At 45.0% G+C, this 15209-nt stretch overlaps 1 protein-coding gene across 1 annotated transcript in view; it reads left to right on the forward strand.

The window, feature by feature from the left end:
• The window catches only part of LOC138487325 (uncharacterized), a 2513852-nt gene that overhangs the window by 1394803 nt on the left and 1103840 nt on the right, over positions 1-15209 (forward strand). Inside the window, exon 61 of the mRNA XM_069613924.1 lies at positions 14969-15132. Within this exon, the coding sequence (XP_069470025.1) occupies positions 14969-15132 (164 nt within the window). The remainder of the gene's footprint in view (positions 1-14968; positions 15133-15209) is intronic.

Genomic DNA, 15209 nt, shown 5'->3' on the forward strand with positions numbered 1-15209 from the left:
AACATAAATCCCTCTTATTGCGCCAAGCCAGCTTTTTTGTGTGGACTAAGCCATTCATTCAGGCTGTCAACCTTTTGAATTCCCTTCTTAGAGTTCCTTTTTCTTTACTTTAGTCATTGATAGATAGAGCACTAAATTTGCACTTTATCGCTACATCAAGCACTGTATACAGCTTAGTGATTTTTCGACTGAAGCAAATGGAAATTTGTGGAACATTTGACTTTGTCAGCTACCACTGTGCTAACAATGGCTCCAAGGGTCTCAGATGACCACAGGAAGAACTCCCCCAAAAAAGAGGTTCACATTGATCTGTCACAAGCCCTTGGGCACCCTTCGTAGACATATCCTTCCTCTCAAAGTATTTATATCATCTCTAAAGTTCTTCACTCTGAGCACTCGTTGAGATTATCTGGGGCAGTGGAAGCGTCTTTATATCCAGTCTTTAACCTACACCCACTTTTATCCAACAACTTAATGAAATAGGTTCGGATTGGGAGAAACTACTGTGTTGATCGAGCAGCTACATACACAACTTTGGCCTCAGTGTCATCTCAGCCCGAATCTTTTGCCTTATCCGAGCCTGAATCCAGCAACAAGCTTCTGCGACCCGATCGGAGGCTATTAAATCCTATTTTGACATTGCCTGCTCCCTACTCCAAATTCAGTGGACTGATCTTCATGAAAGTTGGCATGTGACTTTTCTCATCCCTCCCATCCTTCATGGTGCACCACTCTTGTCTACTCATGTCCCGGCCTGATCCTTGCTCCCTAAGAGGACCCATCTCAGCAATCCTGAGCGATTTTTAACACTTCCCCTCACGACAGACTTTAATAAGTTCTAAGAATTTGATATAAGGCATTATCTTTTGGTTTATTCACTTATTTTTTTATTTTCTCCAAATTCACACTCAACCTTTCAGCAGCATTTAGCTCATACATTTTATGCATTTTTATATTTATCTTTTTTCTAGACCTACTTTGTTTCTAGCAATGAACTGTTTTTCATGTCCTCTGTGGCATGCCCACGTCTGAAAAGCATAAAAAACCGAACAATGTGCCTTCCAGTTTTCACACATAAATGTATTTCTGATATGTTTCTGATGTGTTTCATAGAGCACAGCAAACAGAATAGGGGACATTACGTGTTTGGTGGTATCTCGCTGTTAAATCCTGCAGGATACATCCAAACTGTAAAACCGTTACCAGCACTTGGTCTGCTGAAATTACAAGATTACAAGTGCTGGTAGGGTGGTAAATCTGGTATTTCTGGCACGGTTAATACCGGCTATTTTTGCTAGTGGGGTGGTGGAATTAGCAGCAGCTCTTGGATGGAGATAATTCTGGCCACCCCCCTCAGCAAACTTGTAGTTTGCCAGTGCAGAAACATGCCGGTAAATGCCATTACTGCCATGTTATTTCGGCACCAGCAAACATGTAATGAGGCCCAATGTTCCCCAAATCAAATTAATAAAGGGAAAAGAGGGTCTCACGTCCTCGGGGAATTCCTCCTCCCTCCCAGGAAAACTTTTCAGTCCTATGAATAGTCCCGCTGCAAGGTACGGGCCTTAGGGCTCTAGTTTCTTTTTAACTTCACTTTATTGTTCATTGGTTTCATGGTCCAGACTTCTCTTGGGTCATGTTCCAGGGTCCCTGTGGAAAGGAATGGAAGAGATCAGCCCGGCACTACTCCCAGATCATCTTTGCACCTGCGTCTTGTCCTCAGGCTCATGTACCTCTCATTGCTCAGTGTCCTCTCAGTGTGACTACAGAGTCAGAACCTCCACTGTGCCTGCGTGGGACCGACCTGGTCCATTGGAGCTTCCTATCTATTTCTAGCCCAGGGTTACCTGCTGTTCCTCTGCTGCTTCTATAATCACCTGCAGCTCTCCTAGATCTACCTTCACCTCCACTCATGTAATATGTTTCGTTCTCTCTTTCCCAATAATTCTTGCCACTCTTCCACCTCACTCTTCTTTTGCTTCTATTTTTGGTTTATTTCTTGCAACACCACTTGCTCCCACAGTCTGAACCCCTGCTCTAAAGCTTCCTCGAAGGGACCAGACTCAATTATGCCATTCCTCCCTGCTGCTACTTCCTTATAACCCCCTTCAACTTTTTCTCCTCCTTAGTGCTTTCCTTTTGCTACTGTCTTCTGTGCCCTGGTCTCTAAAACACCAGTCCCAGTATCTCAGGCCCCCTCAGCTTCTTGCCTTTAATCTCCTTCCTTTGGCACCCTATAATCGGTCAGACTTCTGTGATGTATCCAATGGAGTCATCACGGATTCCTCAGCAGTACCCTCCTCCCAGGGGACAGCAGCCGCTACTTGATCCTGACCCTGGGTTTAGCTATATAAGGTAGGATCACGTAGGACGAGACATTCAGCGAGGAGATGTCATGGCTTCATTGGATGAGACGCGGTATCCCCCATTTTCCAATGGAAAAGACCCCCTGAGGCACCATGTCCTGATGGCCTATTGCCATACGTCTGTTCCTCCCTCTGGGGAAAATAGAGAAACCTTTTTCCAACACCCTTCCGACCAACTTCCCATTGCAGTCTAAAAAGTAAAAGACCTAGGAATACCTTTTCTAAGAGCTGCAAAAACACATTGTTCAGTTCTAACTCCATTGAAAGAGACTCTCCAAATGCTATGTATCAATTAAAAGTAATGGTCTCCAAGTCCCACAAGCACCTAAGTACTGAGATGAAGAGGATGAAGGAAATGATGTGGAACAACAGGATCCTCCAGCTCCATCAGCGTGCTAGTTGTTTTGTGAAAGCACATGTGCGCAGGACATTTGAAGTTGAAAACCAATCTAGGAATGGCTGTTCAGGAGAAGATGTCTCATCTCCTTTGCAGATGGATGGAAGCTGGAGACACGTACTGGTATGGCAAAGCCAAGGGGCTCACCATTCGAAAAGGAAAGTAATGAACCGTGAACAGAAGAAACCATGGGCATTCGGGATCTGGCGGTAGAAGTGCTATCCTTACCCTGACCTGAAGGGAAGCAGGCGCCCAGGAGCGGAGCCTCGAGAGAAGCTGGAGAGACGTCAGAGCAACCCAGAGTGGGAACCAAGTGGCACAGAGACGCTGTGCAAGCGCAATCATGCCTGAAGACGCTGTACATAGCTAGTGAGTCAGCCCAAGCAAGTGGGGACCCCAGGACATTTCAGCGACCACGCCAACCAAAGTTTGAATAGTTTGAATACTGTAAAGACATAAAGAAAACAATAAGACGATTGTTTACGAATCAAGGAAACAGAGTACAACCGAGAACCCCATTAACATATGACTGCATGGAGTGCAGATGTGGGAGAAAGTTCAAAAGGAACATTTAAACAGATATATATACCAAAACAAGAAAGATGCATATGGATTTGAATGCAAAGAGGAACTGTAATAAATGTATGGAATTCATAAGAATCCTGGCAGGCGAGTACACCAGGAGGATTGCAGTACTATAGCAAGTGTCCAGGGAGAACAGTGTTTTGTTGTACATATCAGGCAATTGTAAGTGCATGTAGAATCCTGGCAGGGGAGTATCCCAGGGAAGCTTACAAAGCTACAACAGGTATCAGGGAAAAACATGGTTTGTTGAACATATCAGACTATTGACGGTGCATACAAAGTCCTGGTATGAGAGTATACCAAGCAGATTGCAAAGCAAGAAGAAGTGCCAAAAGAACTGTTAGATCAAGAGATATTGCCATACCTTGAGGAATCCAAGGGAAGGGAATTAAACTCTGGAATCAAGGTCTTTCCATATTGGAAAACATTTTTGTTGGAGTTGTTTAATTTTTATTTCATTAACACTTTTTGTGTGAATACCAGGTTAAAGAAATGTTTCCCTTTCACTTTGTTATTTTTGTTTGCAGTGTCAGGGTTAGGATAGAACATTGTAGACACAAGGACGACCTTTTGATTTCTGACATCCTGACACAGAAGGTTCCTTAGTTTTTGGTTTTAGTTAGGGAAATTCCTCCTAGCAAAGTGAAGAGAGGCATTTCCCAACCCATTTCAGTTAATAAAAGTCTTTAATCAAAAACATGCCAACTTTGTAATTGGCTTTCATTTCTGACCTCTCACACTTCCCTGTGCATATCTTCTCTCTTTTCCCCATTCCTGTACGGATCTCTCTGCCTTCAGGATCTAAGATTCTCTTCTTTCTTTCCCTGCTTAAAGCTTTCTGGGGACTCCTTTATCACAAAATCTCAGGTTTACCCTTACACCACCAAACCTTAGGGTGACCTATCTTTCAAACATTATTGTGACTCCTACACCCCCAAACCTTTGGGGTGTCCCCTTTGGCACCAAATCCTGTGGTGAACTCTGCCTCCTCAAGTCTTAGGGTGACCCCTGTACCTCTAAATCTTGATGTGATCTCTGTACTCCCAATCCACTCAGTAGGTTCTGTTCAGCCCCCTCACTCAGAATCTCTGGTTATTTCTGGTACACTCTCCTCAGAATCTCTGGGCAGGTCCTGTCCCACACCCTAGAACCTATGGGCAGGTTCTGTATCCCCACGTAAGAATCATTGGCTATCTCCTGTGTCCTCACTCCTTTCCATCTCTTCCAGTCCCTCCACTCCAAAGTTACTCCTCAATCCCATACTGTACAAGCTTGGTTTTCAAAATTAAAAATAAAAGGGGATGGAGGGTGGGGGAAAGATGGTGGTGGGGAGGACCGACCATCAGGCGGCTTGGAACGTGGGCTGAGATCATCGATCTCAGCCCACGTTCCAAGCCACCCGATGGCCACTTCCCCCCCACTGCCATCCTCCCTCACTCTCCATCGATTTATTTTAAAATCATTCCCACTTCCCCACTTAGCTCATTTCGGTGGCGGCAAGTGCTGCCCCAGCTGCTCCTACCTCTCGCCATCCGAAGAGCACCATGGTGGCCATCTTTGAATAGTATTTTCCTTCTGCGAACGGGACACCACGATGTGACCGGTGCACAGAACAAAAATACTTTTAATTAGTCACCTTGCGGCACTTGTGGCAGGTGCTAATGACATTAAGCACCCATTCCAAAGGCTGGAATGGGTGGTGAAGGCCCAGCAGCCCAAGTTATGGGCCACTGCGAAACCCGAGTTATAAGCTCCTTTATGTCGACTCCTGAAAGCTGCCATGGAAAGGGAAGAGGGGCTCTGTACGGAGCCCTGCCTTCCCTTTGCATGTTGGCCATCTTTGATTAGTATTTTCCTTCTGCGAACAGGCCACCGTGAAGCAGCCTGTTCACACAACTGAAATACTTTTAATTAGCCTTTTCCCAGCCCTCGGGTTGCCGGGCCATTAGCACCCGTTCCAGCCCTTGGAATTGGTGCTTGATGCCACAAGATGACAGCAGGCCTTTTTATAAGCTCAGCCCATCACACTTTCAACCCACATGACCATGGCCCAATCCCAGACCAGCCCAGGTCACACTACCCAGGTGCAAATCATGTCTCTAACCATCACTCAAAGGAATGGTGATAGCAAACTATAAAAGCCAGCCTGTTCTGTAAGATAGTTTGAGGTGTTTGATAAAGGGTGAAAGGAAGGTGTTATGATGAGATTGTTGAGCAAATATCGATTAAGGGGAGAGCTATACTGGGTTGCTTCACCAGGAGTGTTACCATTTGGAGAGACCTATATTGAGGAAGCTGGAGGGGGAGAGTTACCATCTGGAAAAGAGAACTCTCAAAGGTGGGAGAGAACCATTATCATCTGATGAGGATGAAGGGGAAGATAACTTTGCAAGACCTGAGGAGGAGGTAGGTAAATAGGCACCTATACTAGCCAGTAAGTACAGTGATGTTTCAGCATATCAGTTATGTCCATGGCAGGCTTCATAGGTAAGAGGAGGCAAATGACGGTGCAAACTCACAGAGAGTCAGGCAGGATATATCAGTAGTAGCAAGCTGGGGAGTGACCTGTAGACAATGACCCTAGAGCAAAGAGGAGGTCAGATAACAGTGAAGCCATAGACCAAGGGCCCTTTAAGACAAGGTAGTGATGCTTTGAGATGGATGTAGATGCAGAAGTTACTCGAACATCAATAATCAAACAGACTCAGGAGGTTGGCAAAGTTAGTCTGTTTTATTTTCAATTGTCTAAAACAGGGAGTTACAACAGACATCAACAGATGTTCGCTCAATTTCTCTCAGAGCATTTAAAAGAATACAATTTGTATAGTAAAAACTCATCATATGTGACGTCACACTACGTGGCAAACTACAAAAACGTACTTGGGAATGTGAATCGATTACAGGGAACATTTAGGTATAAGTTCCATACTGACGGGGGTTGTGATTGGGTCTCTGTCAGGTGGGCAACTAAGCCCATCCCAAGTGCAAATCATCTGTCGTGTCATGCTAATACTCGACACTCAATTGTTATACAAACTATAGGGCTCTCTGATACATGGCCCTCTACCATTGGTTTGGCACCTTTGTACCCCTCTGGAATGTTAAACATGCTAGCAGCATGCAGGCTACCATTCCGAGTGCATGGACAGTCGGCGTGATCATGCCTCCCCTTCCAGTTAGCCCCATGTTCTGTAAATAATTTTATGTATGTGCATTATTTTGTAACTTGCTCTAAGTCATTATGCAACCTGTAATGCGCCCAGGTACCTCCGGGTTTGGTGCGCTATATAAATAAATAAACAAACATCTATCATCACTCTTGCAGTCTGCCAGTCAATTAGGCTTTGAATGTGGCCTTGTAGAGGCTCTCTGCGCCTGAGAAAAAAAGGGAGTATCTTCTCGATTTCGGTGTAGCTCGACCCATTGTCTATTTTGATCTGACCATGTGACAGGGAGGCTGCATTTTCAAGCCTTTTGAAGCATTTCATTCTATGAAATGATGAACTCTTGATGCCTTCAGTGTTTTTCCATTCCAGTTCAAACAGAAGTTTGTTTCTTTCTCACGTTCACTGTAACTACTGGCTGGGCACCCAGGTTTACAGTGGCCTCGTCTTCTTGGTGCTGGGCCAGCCAAGCCTTTCTTGAATTTCTCTCTTGCCATGAGTAATTATCCATCTACGCCACACTGAAAACTCTTTCCAATCACGGGTTTCAGCCTTGCTTAAAGTGCACTGTGGAATATCCAGGTTCTATACATTCCTATGTATTATGCATTGGCACATCGCTGCAAAACTATTCACTACGTAGCCAGCCTTAAGATTACTTTGTCTACTTGCGTTACTGCGTCTGTACTAGTGTAAACTGATTTACGTATTCTCCAGCGTTTCTGTAGCATGAGCATCTTCATCTCGAGCCCGGAATATTGCTCATCTTTACCATCTTCTTTCAGAGCTTGTAGAATGACTATATTCTTCTGCCTCGTGCCTCTTTTCCAGGTGTCTCATCTTCTGCTCCATATGATGTCACCAATCTCCTCTTTCACTAATTTTCACACTTCTTCTGGGACTTTATCCAAAAGGCCATTATTTCTTTGTGAATGCATTTAAGGTTTTCTCAATGGATACCTTGTTTCCATGATTTCCTGCGGTACAGGCATCCTTACTGGCACTGCACGTGTTGCAATTTCCGGCTCCCAACAAATAGGTAGCATGGGGGTGGAGTTTTTGGTGGGGGTACTTGACTCCACCTCTACATCAGAGCACCCCGCAAGCCCATTCCTAAATCTCTGGGAGAGTGGACCTGTGCTGGGAAGGCTCTACCTCTTTCTGAGATTTCTGGACGAGAAATTACAAATGTGCTAAATCTGTATTGTGTTGACTTCATAGGAACCTGTTTACGAACTCTGTGGAAGTGCATTTAGGAACCCCCGAAAACCCACAACTGCAGACAAAAACCAGTGGGTTGCACTGGACTCTAGAGCGGGGCCAGGGTGATCCCAAGCCAAGTGCATTGTAAGAGAATGTTTCTTTGCTCAGAATTTGTTTGTTATTGATGAATCCACCTTCCCTCAGTGTTGTTTAAATAAACGTTGTTTTCTTGAGAACAACATCCTGGTGTCAGCCTGTTTGTGCTTCACACTCCTGGTCGTCTGTGACAGTTCTCATCCAATCCTGTTCTAGCAGTGACTTCCTCATATATAGTCTATTTTTGGATTGTTGGGATGGAAGAAAATAAAATGAAGGCAATCTGTCAAATGTAGGGCTCCTTTTAAAATGCACAGTGCTGTAATTTCCCCGAAACTATTAGGTAGTGAAAGTATAGTACACACCCTTCTAATGCGCCCTGATAACATCATAAGATGGCCCATTGTGATTTTGTAACATTAGCATAGAAAACTGAAGGTTGAAGCATGTTACTAAACAGCGAAAGATAGCAGACTGGGACTAATCACCTTCCCCAACCACTTACATATGCCTTGTGCACTACCTGCATAATTTAGCAAACACCTAGAAAGCCTATACCCTTGATAAGAGGTGGAGAATGCTAAAGTGATTGGTGGAAGATCAGCATGATTAAACTGTGGAATAGAGGTGGAAGCGCTTACAGCCTGCATGCTGCTTCTGATTTGGAATGTTACATCCAAAAGGATGGACAGTGTTTTTATCCCTTCTTTTCTGCATCTACCCTGGTGATATCCGATCTAGACACCATGAAGCAACAGGAGCATTGACTATTCACAGGAACCTCATGAGAGCCATGGAACTAGGCAAGCTTTGAATAGTCCAAGGACAAACAAAGAGGAGAAGGATGTGTGGAAGATCCTTGACTATATAAATCCAGACAGAGGCAGCCAGCCCGTTTGAGTTTGTAAAACATTTGGAGAGGTCGCTGGAGCTACTGAATATTCCTGGAATTACTAAGAAAATCTGCAGAGTGCCATGGACACTGCTAAGTCTCATGTGTTTAAGAACGCTTGTTGAGTCACTGTAACTATCACTGGAGATTGCAGAGACTCACCCCTGAAAGCAAGTTTGCGAAAAAAGCATTGGGACTTCTGGATCTCACACCTATTCTGTATCTTCAGGGGACTGAAGAAGCCATTGAAAATGCAGGAATCTCATCCTCCCCTGCACCCTGAGGTTGGTTGAAGAAGCCATCAAGGCTACGGCAGTCTCACATCCTACCCTGCAACCTGAAAGGTCTGAAGAAGCCATTGAAAATGCTAAAAGTTCACACCTACCTAAGAAGCAAACCTAAACCTAAAAACTGATGAATCATACATCTCCTAAAAAGAGGCTGATGCAAGCCTAAGAGTCTGGACAGGCCAACACATTCCTGAACTAAGAAATGCTGGTGAGAGCCTAAGGCCACGGAGGTCTCATAAACATCCTGATAGGGAGAAATAGCCTGGTCCATTTTTAGAGTGATATGATATGATATGATATGGCATTTATGACGCTCCTATACACAAGTGTTTCAAGGCGCGACAAGGCAAGGGAGGGGAAACAGTGGAAAGACAGACAACGATCCTACTAGGCCAGGTGTCATTCAAATCGTGCAAGTGCAAGGGTAGGGAGAAAGGGAAAAGAGCCTGGGGGAAGGGAGTGGGGAAAGTGCAGTACATGGGATAGAAGAATAAATACGATAAATAAAAGCGGCCTGATGGTGGCAAGTGCAAGGTAAGAGCAGACATAAGTGCTGGTAGGGGGAGTGTAGGGGTACAGAAAACCAGTCCCTAAGTGCGGGGGTTGCCAGGGAGGCTGGGCAGATGTGACCTGGCCCCAAGATCAGAAAGGGTGGCCTGGTAACCAGTGCAGTGTCGGCCGCGAATTTCAGCAGGGGAGAGAGGCAGAGAAAGCAGAAGCAAAGAGGAAGGTTTTGAGGTGTTTCAGGAACTGGAGATGGTTCTCCTCAAGTTTCAGTGAGGCAGGGAGGCTATTCCAGACGGAGGCCCCTGCCGAAGCGAGAGATCGACCACCAACTCGTTGCTTGGAGAAGCGGCTGACGCTGAGGGAGTTGGAGGCAAATGAGCAAAGAGCCCGAAGATTTTTAACTGAAATTCTTATTTCCCAAGTATTCAATTCTCTGTCTGTTTATGTATTTTATTTTTATTTTTTATTTTTTACATTTGTGTAACACCCTGACCCACAGGTATCACAGCGTTTATATGGGGAAAAAGCAACAGTCAATCAGGGAAGTGAGGTGGTGGTGGTAAGTCCTTAACTTAACAAACAGTTTCAGAGGAAATTTAGTTGTACTTATTGAACAGCCACGTTTTCAGCAGCCGCTTGAAGGCTTGGTAAGAGGGTTAATTTCTGATATGACGGGAAGTGAGTTCCAGAGAGCTGGGGCTGTGGTGCTGAAGCTTACCCCACCTCTTCTGGCAGGTTTGTAGCGTGTCACTACCAGGGTGAGGTGGTTTGAAGAGTGGCAGCAGCGACAGTAAAGTTTCTTGCCAATGAAGTTGTTCAAGTATTGTGGGTCTTCATTGTAAATGCAGTGGTGTGCATTAGCAAGTATTGTGAAGTCAATACAGGCTTTTTATCATTAGCCACTGAACCTCACAATGTGTTGCAGAGATGTGGTCAGATTAAAGGAGGCCCAGCGCCGCACACAGGACTTTAATTTTAATAATTGTAACATAGCCAGGTTAGCAGCGGACGTGCCCTTGAACAGGACATTGCAGTATTCTAGTTTGCTCAGGATGATAGCTCTTGAGAGGATGAGGCAGTTGTTGGGACTCAGAAACTGTGTACTAAGACAAATGGCCTTTGCACTAGGTGCACGTTAATGTGCCTGGTCATAGATAATTCAGTGTCAAGGTAAACTCCAAGGGTTTTGACATGTTTGAGGCCTTGGATGATGGTACCATTGATGAAGGAGGAGAAGTAGGAAGGGTCAAGAGATTTTAGGTGAGAGGGAGAGCCTACTATAAGTAGCTCTGTTTTCTCGTTATCGAGACAGAGGTTGTGTGTGGCCATCCATTTCTGGATGGAGCTTAATACTTTGTTGATTGTGTCTGAATCTGTAGGGTGGTTGCAGAGATGGGGATGAGGATTTGCGTATTGTCTGCAAAGTTGGTATAGGTGATACCCAGGGTGTCAAGGATGTCAACGAGGGGTTTGGTGTAAGTGTTATATACTGTGGGGGAAAGACAGAAGCCTTGGGGGACACCGAGAGGGACTGGGATGGGATCAATGGCATATGAATCAATGAAAAATCTAGATGTTCGATCGCTAAGGAAGATTTTGATCCAGTGGACAGCTTCAGTAGAGATGTGGCAGAGAGAGGAAAGATTTTGGCACAGAAGATCGTGGTCAACCAAGTAGAAGGCAGCTGACATGTCCAGGAAGAGGAGGATTGCAAGGTTGCCAGTGTCTTGGATACTGTCCAGTTACATTTTCAGATCTCAAAAGGCCGTTTTGGTGCTGTGTTTCATACAGAAGCCAGACTGTTTGGAGCCCAGGAGGGAGTGGTGTTCAAGGAATTGTTGTGATTGAAGGAAGGCTATGTGCTCTACTATTTTTAGCAATAATGGTACTGTTGTGATGAACCAGTCGTGGGTGGGAACTGCAGTGTCCAGTGAGGTTTTTGTTAGAAGCGGGGTGACCCAGGCTGCTTTGATACTGATGGGTACTTCACAGGCCTTAAAGGAAGCGTTTACAAAGTCAGTAATTATGGGAGTCAGACTGGGAGCGCAGAGCTTTATTATGTGTGCTGGGCAGCTGTCTCCTTTACAGATGGAAAGTTTAAGAGACTGGATGGTATCCAGGACCATGGCTTGGGTATATGGAAGAAAGGAGAAGCGGGGGTGAATCTCAATCTGGGTTTTGGGGCTGACCTTGCCAGGTGGTTTTGAAGTGATCTGGAGGAGGGTTTTAGAGGCTACCATTGCTTTCTTGGATGTGGTTTTCCTACATAACAAGTTGATTTTGGTACACCACTCTTTATCTGGTTTAGCTTTGGAGATAGGCGTGCCTGGATTTTCTAATTCTTGCAAAATGGTAATAGTTCTTTGGAGATTGAACTGGCATTGGTGATTCTGTTATCATAAAAGGCAGCTTTGGTAGCAGAAATTGCTGCTTTATAGGCCTTGCAGGCAGTAGCAAGGTGGGTGGCAATGGACGGGGTGGGGCTTTTCTTGTGAAGGTGTTTAATAGCTCTTTTCTTTTTGCAGAGTGTGACCAGTTCATCTGTGAACCCTGTGTTTGATGGCTTAAAGGTTTTCAGGTTTTTGTTTTTGAGAGGGGCATGCTGATCTAGTGTGGAGAGATAGCACTGCTGGTGGTTTGTTGCGAGGGGGCAAGGGTTCTTGCAATCAGGAAGAGGTGAGTCGAGGAGAGCAAGTAAGGTGGGCTTGAGAGTTTCATTGATAGTTTCCTGGTGCTTCTGGCTAAAATCTGTGTTGGCACTAGGAACATGCTTGGGTAGAGGTTGGTGTGGTGTAGCGTAAATTCCACCAGGAAGTGGTCGGGCCAGGGCACTGGGCTGATGCATGAGATGTCAATGGTTGAGTTGGTTGAAAGTATCCAATCAAGTGTATGCCTTTTGGCATGAGTGGGGGCAGTAACAAGTTGAGTGAGGTTCATGTCATGGAACGCTTGGACCACAAAAGTGACTTTGTGGTCTGCAGCATCTTTTAACCCTAAATTTAACTCACCTAGATTATGCATTTGGTGCCTGGTTTGAGAAATGGTGTGTGCATTTGGTGCCTGGTTTGAGAAATGGTGTGATGAGGAGGGGATATCGGCATCGGGAGTGTTGGAGGTGTTAGCTTGTCGATATAGAAGGAGGATGGTGAAAGAGGTTTGGGGGTTAATCTTGCATTTAAGGAAAAGTGTTTTGTACATCTCCAATGGGGTATGGGAATAGAGAAAATGTGGAAGTCAGATTTGGCATAAGAGCGACTTTACCACCAATAGCACTGATACGGTTGGCCCTGTAGATAGAGTAGTTGGGGGGAAAGGCCAGGCTGAGCAATCGGCCCAATGCACTGTGGAGCCATGATTCAGTCGGTGCGAGTAGGTGAATGTTGTGATCAATGATGAGGTGATGGACCTCACAGCGTGGGCACCCAGGGAGTGAACCTAAAGAAGAGCACAGTTGAGGGGGGCACTCTCGGTAGTTCGGCTGATGGGCAACTGACTAGCTGTAGGGGGTTAGTGGTGGGGAGGTGTTGGGCGAGAGATGGTTGTGTGGTTTGGCTACTATGGGATATGTGGTATCTTTTAGGTCAATGGATAACAGGTGTGTTCTGGTGCGCATATTCGTTAGTCTTTGGAGGACCAGTAGTGGTTACAAGGTGGTGTCAGCGTGTTTAGGCATGGAGGGTGCCAGACTTAGGTGGCCGGGAGACCAGGAAAGAGTGTGCAGTGGTTGATGGACCCTGTGAGTGTTGGGAAGAGAGAAGGCTTGGGGAGGTTCCTCAAGTGTGAGGTGCTTATACTGGGAACAGGTGCAGGGTACAGTGCTAGAGGGGTGAGCAGAGCATTTTAAGGCATGGATGGGGGCAGGAGGAGCATGGGCTTGGGGAGCATGGAGCCTAGGCAAGGAGAGCTTGCAGGCAGAATCTGTTGTGGGCAAATTAACTCTTGGCTGAGTAAGTCGGGGCACTTGAGAGCAGCACATGCGTTCATCAGGTGAGAGGCACTGGAGCAGGGAGCAGATGTAAGGTGCTGAATCAGTGGGGTGATCAGATCAGAGTAGGGCAAGGCTTGGGGCAAGAAGAGCATGGACTTAGGGAGCATGAAGCCGAGGCAAGGAGAGCTTGCGGGTGGAATTGTTGTGCGCAAATGAGCTCTTAGATGAGTAAGTCAGGGCACTTGGGAGAGGCATGGCCGGTGCTAGAGTGTGGTGATAGAGAGGCAGAAGGAAGGAAGGCAGTGGGAGAGATATGAGAGTCGGTGAACATGACCCGCGACACTGGGTATGGCAAGGGCATGGAAGTAGCAGTGGAAGCGGCATGCTCACTGAGGTGTGTTGGGAGCGTAGCCAGAGGCAGGAATGGGGACAGCGGAGTAAAGGAGGTGACAGTGGATGGAACACAGGTAGTATTAGCATGGAGGAGGGACGTGATATAGTGGAGGTAAGTCAATGGAAGTGTAGTATGTCGACTAGATAGGTGTTTTGGTTACAAGAACCACATTCTTAGTCACTAACTGCAAACATCTTTTATCTGTGCAATAATCTCTACTACAAACTATTATTATATGAATGTGTAATATAATAGAACTTGTACCAATACCCAGCACATTTGGGGTTAAGCATGGCAATACATGTATAACAGCCTACTTAGGCTTTTTATGAGAAAATAAAAGTGTTATATTCACAATTGCTATTTTGGTGATCTCCTATTAATGGACAGATCAAACAAGTTGATCAGTCAATTTGTACTGTGAAATACTTGGGGTAGTCTATGTCCTCTTGTTATATACATTGTATCTTACCCTCATGACATAGACCCCCCAGATCAAAAAAGAGGGCCGCATACACCCCACACATTTGATTAACTCATAATCAGGTCAGAAGAGTCAGAAATTAGACTGAGCATGTCCTGCTTGTCAAAGCAGACCATAAGGGTTACAAGCAGGAGCAGAGGTGTAGCAAGTATTTCCCTGTGTAGGTACAATCATGGAAAATGTCACCTTCTGGATCAAGGATACAGTTTTATCAAACTCTTCAAAGGGTTTAAATTGTACTTGATGAAGTCTTCATCCAGCCACCCGATCTAACAATATAAGATTTAATTGGAAAAACGTTTTGCCTAACTGACTTAACACTGCTATACAAGCTTGTCATCCTACAATGATAATTTGCAAATGTGTCTTGCTTTATTTATTGACATTGATTGGTCTTTCTTTATTTAAAACAAATATGTTATGTATACCAATGTGTAATGGAGAATGATTGCTAAGAAAGAAAAGGATATTTGACGCTCCTGTGTACATTTTCAATGTAACATTTTGAAAATCAGTTCTTGATCAGTTCCTGGGGTTGCAGGTCCTTCAAAGGCACTCTAAAATGTACCATCTCATGTTGATGTTGTGTTTAGTGCCTTTTGAGTACTTGTGCCCTTACATCTTCCAATTGTAGTAAACTCTTTTGCTCTTACTTCTTCTAGATTGCCAGTCTGATTGCCTCAACTAATGATCTCCTCCAAGACCTTCTCCTAGCCATCACTACTATCTCTGTAGAGCTACAGGAAAGGATGAGAACTGTGTACTTGGGAACGTCGGTGCGCTGTCATTATATTTTCACCCTTCGGGACCTTAGCAAAATATTCAGGTAAAGGGAAAAATGTACAACGGGGATTGGATCTAAGATGAATTTTATTTTCACTGTGTTACTTTAGAATTTATATT

Source organism: Ambystoma mexicanum, chromosome 9, assembly GCF_040938575.1.
Source record: "Ambystoma mexicanum isolate Mex_15411 chromosome 9, UKY_AmexF1_1, whole genome shotgun sequence".
Lineage (NCBI taxonomy): Eukaryota > Metazoa > Chordata > Amphibia > Caudata > Ambystomatidae > Ambystoma > Ambystoma mexicanum.